This window comes from Spinacia oleracea, chromosome 4 (assembly GCF_020520425.1).
Source record: "Spinacia oleracea cultivar Varoflay chromosome 4, BTI_SOV_V1, whole genome shotgun sequence".
In the NCBI taxonomy this organism is placed as follows: Eukaryota; Viridiplantae; Streptophyta; class Magnoliopsida; order Caryophyllales; family Amaranthaceae; genus Spinacia; species Spinacia oleracea.
The window spans coordinates 65,300,788-65,308,390 of record NC_079490.1 but is presented as its reverse complement, the minus strand read 5'-3'; the positions used below and the strand labels follow the sequence as shown (position 1 = coordinate 65,308,390).

The 7,603-nt window shown below is 47.9% G+C and overlaps 1 protein-coding gene across 1 annotated transcript; it reads left to right on the top strand.

Annotated features, from left to right (window-relative positions):
- Positions 1-3,566: 3,566 nt before the first annotated feature.
- On the top strand, positions 3,567-6,512 carry LOC110777431 (uncharacterized). The gene is made up of 3 exons (XM_056841807.1): positions 3,567-5,696; positions 5,775-6,131; positions 6,459-6,512. Exons 1-3 carry the CDS (start codon positions 3,567-3,569, stop codon positions 6,510-6,512), a joined length of 2,541 nt encoding a protein of 846 aa, XP_056697785.1.
- Positions 6,513-7,603: the final 1,091 nt, after the last annotated feature.

Genomic DNA, 7,603 nt, shown 5'->3' with positions numbered 1-7,603 from the left:
TGAAACTTGGTTTTGGTTTCCGGAAAAAGGAAGCCAAGAAACAGGGGAGGGGGCGCACGATGAGGAGCAGGGGAGGAAAGGAGGGAGGAAGGGAGGAGAGGACGGCTGAGTTGGGTGGCGCAGCAGCGCGAAACTGCGACGGAGGTGGTGGTTTCTGGGCGGTGCAACAGCGAGAGAGGAGGGTGATGTGGGTAAAAATACCCCCTACGTGGCATCAATGTCACGCGACACGTGGCACCTGATTACTGGTCAGCTGCATATCTTGGCTGCCACCCAAGGATCAGCCTATGCTGATGGAAAGAGTCCCTTTTGAGGCCCATGGCCCAACAGGAATGTTGTGATAGTGACACATGTCATCATCTAATGAACTAGCCAATCATGTGACATGATTCTAGGGTTTTCCCCTAAAAAGGGGGAGACTATAAATACCCCCAATTCCCAAGAAAGGGACACACAATTCTAGATCAAGAAACATTCTACTACTCACTTTAAATGCTTTCTGTTTATTAATTACATCTTCCTTAAAACCCGTGTCTTACTTAAGCATCAGAGGGAATATTCCTACGGGAATATTCTTGTTTTGTAGGTGCGCCGCCGACGTGGACTGGACTCAACGCTACGTGGAACCTGATACCTCCTCGTCATCATCCAAGGAAAAACTCCCACAACATTTGGCGCCGTCTGTGGGGAGGTAAGGTAACATGGTAGACGTCCAGCACTTCGGAGACGGGCCCATCAGTCGAAATGAAAACAATGAATCTGCAATCAATGGTGATCGTCCTCCTCGAGGGAGGGACGACAGAAGCAATCCGTCTGTAGGGCAAGGTGGCCGTCCTGAACCTCCTCCTGAGCCGCAACTTGAGCAGGTTCAAGTAGACGATGAGACGGGTCAACCTTTGCTTCCTCCAGGCGGCCATTTGAGAGCTGATGCCGACACAGTTATGGAAGAAAACCCAGACTTGCCGGTGTCTGCTGGGCAGCTTAAAGATATCCTCGCTGGATTCAAGGCGCAGATGGACACTCTACAAGATGAGATCAAAATTATCCGTTCTCAGTCTCAGGGGACGGGAATACCATTCTTTAATGGACTCACTCGGTCTAATGTCTGGCGGCAAGACCAAGCGCGAAATGACGATCATGTCAGACGCGTTGATAGAACTAGAACTTCCTTCCAGCCCATAGCTCCGCGTCGGGTTCTACCAGCGTTTCGGCCTGAACCCGAACCGTCCAGAAGAGTACCGATCATTCAGCTGGATAGGCCTCAAGAAAATGAGCTGTCAGATACTGGTTCCACTCCCGTCATGCAAGATTCACCCCTCGCTGCCCCTTCGCGCCGTCTCACCAAGACTCATGTCAGCCGTGCGGACAGCGAGCGGCGTAGGACATCCCAGAATAGGAGGCAGGATCCCATATGCCATATTCAGCAGGGAGTGGCCGGCATTATCCTTGATTACACCACTCCATTCTGTACTGATATCATGAACGCTCCCAAGGAGCCTAAAGTGAAGCCGCCAGCTATTGACGCCTATGACGGCACGTCTGACCCTGATGTGCATCTCTTGGCCTATCGGCACCATATGTATGTACAAGGAACCACCGATGCAACCTGGTGCAAATACTTCCCGTCCACTCTGAAAGGAGTTGCCTCAAAATGGTTCGAGAAGCTGCCCGCGGGAACGATCAATACTTATGCGGAGTTAGAGATGTTGTTTTCTGCAAGATTTATGGCTTATAAGGAGGAGAAGAAGACGAGCATGCATTTGGGCCGAATACAGCAAGGGAAAGATGAGTCCTTGCAAAGCTATGTTCGACGATTCAATTTGGAGTCTGGACAGATTCCAGACTTACCTGACGGTGTGGCCTTTGATAATTTCTTCAGAGGACTTAAGAAGGGGTCTTTTAAGTTTGACTTGGTTAAGAAAAGCGTTAGAACTATGGCCGACACTCTAGATGAGGCCGAATCCTTCATTCATGCCACTGAAATCTGCTCTGTCCCGAAAGAGTCCAAGGGAACAGAGACCACTGACCATCCGCAGCGAGAGGACAAATCGGACAAGAAGACCAGCCGTCCGAATGGAACATGGGCCATTGAAAAGAGAGGTTATCAGGCGACTCAGTCTCAAGGACTGAAGAGAGGACGTCCCTATGATAAAGAAAGATTCGAGTACAACACTGACCTGTACACAATACTGCTGGATGTCAGCGATAGATATGAGATTGACCGTCCGTTTCCCATGAAGTCGCCGGTGGAAACTAGGGACATCTCTCTTTATTGCAAGTTCCACTGTGATGTAGGGCACGAAACAAAAGATTGCAAGAGTTTGCGAAGGGCTCTTGATGGTTTAGCTGCCAAAGGATTCTTGAAGTCGTATCTCAGTTCAAGTGCAGGAGGAAGTGGTAAGAAATTCTACAAGAAAAGCAAGTCACCGTCATACCGCCGTGACGGCAATGATACTGATCCAGAAATTGTGGCCGTCATTTCTGGGGGTCTGGCCGCTGGTGGCCCAACAATGAGAGGTCAAAAGGACTATGCAAGCCGATTGGGACAGGTCATGTTGTCTGGAAAAGCCCCAATGGACCACTTCCCTAAAGTGGAGATTTGTGAATCAGACAGGGGCAAGATCGCCACTCCGCACGACGATGCCCTGGTTATTGAATTGAAGGTAGCAAACCTCAAGGTAAGGCGCATATTAGTAGATACGGGGAGTTCGTCTGACATTATCAGCACAGCTTGTCTAAATCGTCTTGACCATGACCCCAAGACCATTGAAAAGATACATTACCCGATCATTGGATTCGGAGGCGGCATAATTCATCCCCAAGGGATAATCACTTTGCCCCTACGAGTGGGAGGTCGGCATCAGAGCAGGAACCTGAACGTCCGATTTCTAATTGTGAAAGACCTCACAGCCTATAACATCATATTAGGGCGTCCAACTTTAAACCAGGCCAAAGCGGTGGTCGTCACTCATCTTATGCTTATGAAATATGTTTGCGATAAAGGCCAGGTCGGCACTATTCATGGTGATCAACAGCTAGCAAGAGACTGTTATCTCACTACGCTAAGCCCCAAGGCTTGGGGAAAAACCGACGAAGCACGAACAACCTCTAAAAGAAAGCTAGATGAGATAGAGGAGAACGTCAAGAAAGAAACCTTCACCATTGCCACTGCGCACATGGAAGCCAGACGACCTGAGCCGGTTGGTGGACATTATGAAATCATCCTCGATGAAGCACGTCCAGATAGGACGGTGCCAGTAGGGGTCTCTCCTGACGACCAGCTTGGGGCACATTTGGTCACTCTCCTGAGAGAATTCCAAGACATTTTTGCCTTTGCTATGGAAGAAATGTCGGGCATCGATCCAAGCATAGCAGTCCACAAGCTCAATGTAGATGAGTCTTTAAAACTTGTTCGTTAGAAGAAGAGAAATCATGGGGAGGCAAGAAACAAAGCCGCAGCGGAAGAAGTTCAGAAGTTGTTAGAAGCTGGGTTCATTCGGCCAAGTCAATATCCAGATTGGGTGGCAAACGTAGTGTTGGTGCCAAAACCCAACAAATCCTGGAGAATGTGTATGGATTATAAAGATCTAAACAAGGCTTGCCCAAAAGACAGCTTCCCTTTGCCCAAGATAGACCGGCTGGTAGATTCAACGGCAGGTCATGCTTTGATGTCCTTCATGGATGCATACTCGGGTTTTCACCAAATTCCCTTGTGGCCAGATGATCAAGAGAAAACGTCATTTGTTACTGAGCAAGGCCTCTATTGCTACAAAGTGATGCCATTCGGCTTAAAGAATGCGCCGGCCACATTTCAACGTCTGGTCAACACTGTCTTCTCTGGTCAGTTAGGGCGCAATATTGAAGCCTACATTGATGATATGATAGTAAAAAGTAAACAACGTGAAGAACACTTGGCTGACCTAAGAGAAACTTTTGAGACGCTCCGAAAATACCAGATGAGGTTGAATCCAAAGAAGTGTGTTTTTGGGGTAACGGCTGGAAAGTTCTTGGGATTTCTCATTGATGAAAGGGGAATCGAGGCCAATCCTGACAAAGTACAAGCAGTAATAGATATGACGTCGCCAAAATCAGTCAAGGAAGTCCAACGCCTGACGGGGTGTCTAGCAGCCCTAGGGCGGTTTTTATCAAGGGCGGGTGACAAGTGTCATTACTTCTTCGACACGATCAAGAAAAAGAGCAGATTTGAATGGACTGAGGCGGCAGAAACTGCCTTCGTCCGATTAAAGGAACACCTCCACACCTTACCTCGGCTTGTCAGTCCTCTCCAGGGGGAAACTTTGTATGTATATTTGGCCATTTCCGAGTGGTCCTTGAGTGCTGTCTTGCTGACTGAAAGGGAAGGAGTGCAACTCCCCGTCTATTTTGTGAGCCATGTCCTGCAGAACGCCGAATTAAGATATTCCCCAATTGAGAAGTTCGCACTTGCGCTGTTTATGGCCAGCAAGAAGCTGCGCCCTTATTTTCTGGCACACAAATTAGTGGTATACACAGACCAACCCTTGAAACAACCCCTTACTAAACTAGACGCTGCTGGGCGAATGCTGAAATGGGCAATTGAGCTAAATGCATTTGATATCTCATATGAGCCTCGAAAAGCTATCAAGGGACAAGCATTTGCTGATTTTATTGCAGAAATGACGAGGCCGAATTTTGAAAAGAATGTGGCGACTCGCTGGACAGTCTACGTAGATGGCTCGTCAACCCAGAGCGGGTGTGGAGCCGGCATAATATGTCAGTCTCCTGAAGGAGACAAGTATGAATATTCCATGAGATTCAACTTCCAAACGTCCAACAATGAAGCAGAATATGAGGCTTTATTAGCCAGTATAAAAATGTGCAAAGCCGCTGGAGCTCAAGAGATACTTGCCTTCTCTGACTCTCAGCTCATTGTGAGCCAAGTGAATGGGGACTATGAGGCAAGGGACCCTAACATGATCAAATATATGCAAGCTGTGCATCAAGAAGTAGAACATCTAAAGAGCTTTGAAGCTAAGCAGATTCCCAGAACGGAGAACAATCAGGCCGATGCCCTGTCGAAGCTGGCTAGCTCGGCTTCCTGTGATACTCCGCGTCACGTGTTTTGGGAAGTAAAGGATAAGCGAAGTATTGAGCAGGAATTGTGCGCTCCTACAGTAGCTGTCCTAGATCGGTCATCAACATGGATGGACCCTATCATTGCTTACAAAATGGACGGTACTCTTCCAGACGATTCAAGTCTGGCTGCCAAACTACAAAAAAAGAGTTCTTGGTTTGAATGGTGGAATGGAGTTTTGTACAAAAAGTCATTTTCCAGACCTCTCCTGCGGTGCGTCACTCCCGAGAAAGGAAAGGAAATTCTAGACGACTTGCACCAAGGATTATGTAGTTCCCACATTGGAGGACGAGCCCTAGCAGAGAAAGCTTTGCGAACTGGTTATTATTGGCCCACTTTGAGAGAAGACGCCCTAGTCATGGTGCAAAAATGTGACAAGTGCCAACGGTTTGCTCATCTCATCCACAGGCCGGCCCGCCCACTCACTCCTATTATGAGTCCCATTCCGTTTGCCAAGTGGGGGATGGATCTGTTAGGGCCATATACAGCGGCCCCTGGAGGTCGGCGTTATGTGATAATTGTTGTTGATTACTTCACCAAGTGGGTTGAAGCAGAAGCTCTCAAAAACATAAAGACAAGTGATGTGAGGGCGTTTATTTGGAAAAATATCATGACTCGCTTTGGAATACCACAAGCTATCGTCTTTGATAATGGGCCTCAGTTTGAGACGCCTAAACTGAAGGAGTGGTTAGCAGATCACGGCATACACAGCTGTTTTGCCTCAGTAGGACGACCTCATGCCAATGGCCAAGTCGAAGCATTTAACAAAATCATCTCCGAGGGGATAAAGAAGAAACTAGATGAGGCCAAGGGTCTATGGGCTGACGAGCTGCCAAACGTCTTGTGGTCCATCCGCACCACTGCCAAAAACTCAACCGGCGAAACCCCATTCCTGCTAGCCTATGGTGCAGAGGCCGTGTTGCCCATAGAAATGTGTGAACCTACACTAAGAGTCATGTTATATGACGAGAATGCCAACTGGGAAATGATGAAGCTGGCCCTTGATTTTTTACCTGAAGTAAGAGGAAATGCAGCGTTGAGGCAACAGCTGTACAAGATAAGGATGGCAAGGGAATACAACAAGAAAGTCTCTAAAAGAGTGCTCAAGGTAGGAGACTTTGTTCTCCGAAAAATGGAGTCTGTGGGACGAGCCAATGAACAGGGTAAACTGACGCCCACTTGGGAAGGACCCTATGAGATCTATGACGAAGTCAGAGATGGAACCTATCGCATTCAGGACATGCAGGGACGGCCTATTTTACGCACCTGGAATGCAGACAATCTCAAAAAATACTTTTTCTAGAGTTTATTCTGACTATCTTTTATGAAAGAATCTGTGGTCTAGACAACGGTTGCTAATGGTCCTAATGGAGTAGTAGTCTCTCTTGTAACCGACTAAATTTGCCTTACAAAGTATAAATAATACTACTCTTGTTTCGTCCTATTTATTACTCTCTACTAATCTAACATATGCATGCAAAAAGCCTAATCGAATAAGGGGCCTAAGAAGTGGCCCCAGATTAGCACAACATTTACAAGCCTAATCGATTGAAGCCTAAGAAGTGGCCCAGATTAGCATCAACATAGGCTGATCACCTATTAATTTGTAAAAACCGTTCCCGAAAACGCGAGCGTCTTAATTTTTAAGGAAAATAGGTTCATTCCTATACGCCGCGGCAACAAACATGCCGCTTCACAATTGACGGCGGCGCAAAACCCCCCATAATTCAAGTGCTGCGGCAACAAACATGCCGCCTCACATTGACGACGGGGGCAAAACCCCCACCTAAGTCATACGCTGCGGCATCAAATATGCCGCGCCCAATTTGCGACGGGGGCAAAACCCCCCATAATTCAAGTGCTGCGGCATCAAACGTGCCGCGCCCAATTTGCGATGGGGGCAAACCCCCCCATAATTCAAGTGTTGCGGCATCAAACGTGCCGCGCCCAATTTGCGACGGGGGCAAACCCCCCCATAATTCAAATGCTGCGGCATCAAACGTGCCGCGCCCAATTTGCGACGGGGCCAAACCCCCCCATAATTCAAATGCTGCGGCATCAAACAGGCCGCGCCCAATTTGTGACAGGGCCAAACCCCTCATCATTTGTTGTTTTTTCAGAAAACATGAATATTATCTAAGGCAAATAGGTTCATTCCTATATGCCGCGGCAACAAACATGCCGCCTCACATTGACGACGGGGGCAAAACCCCCACCTAAGTCATACGCTGCGGCATCAAATATGCCGCGCCCAATTTGCGACGGGGGCAAAACCCCCCATAATTCAAGTGCTGCGGCATCAAACGTGCCGCGCCCAATTTGTGACGGGGCCAAACCCCATACAATTTGTCGTTTTCCTAGAACAACGAATATTTTTCTAAGGCAAGTAGGATTACTCCTATATGCCGAAACAAAAAGTAACCCAGCTGTGAGAAAGCCGCACAATAATCCCCATACCCAAGTTCAGCGGAAATCATACTGATTGATTGA

Coding starts and splice junctions, on each gene's coding strand:
- LOC110777431 (XM_056841807.1), top strand. CDS start 3,567: ATGTGTATGGATTATAAAGATCTAAACAAGGCTTGCCCAAAAGACAGC. Junction 5,697..5,774: donor AAAACATAAAGACAAGTGAT/GTGAGGGCGTTT, acceptor AATGGGCCTCAG/TTTGAGACGCCTAAACTGAA. Junction 6,132..6,458: donor CCCTTGATTTTTTACCTGAA/GTAAGAGGAAAT, acceptor TCTGTGGTCTAG/ACAACGGTTGCTAATGGTCC.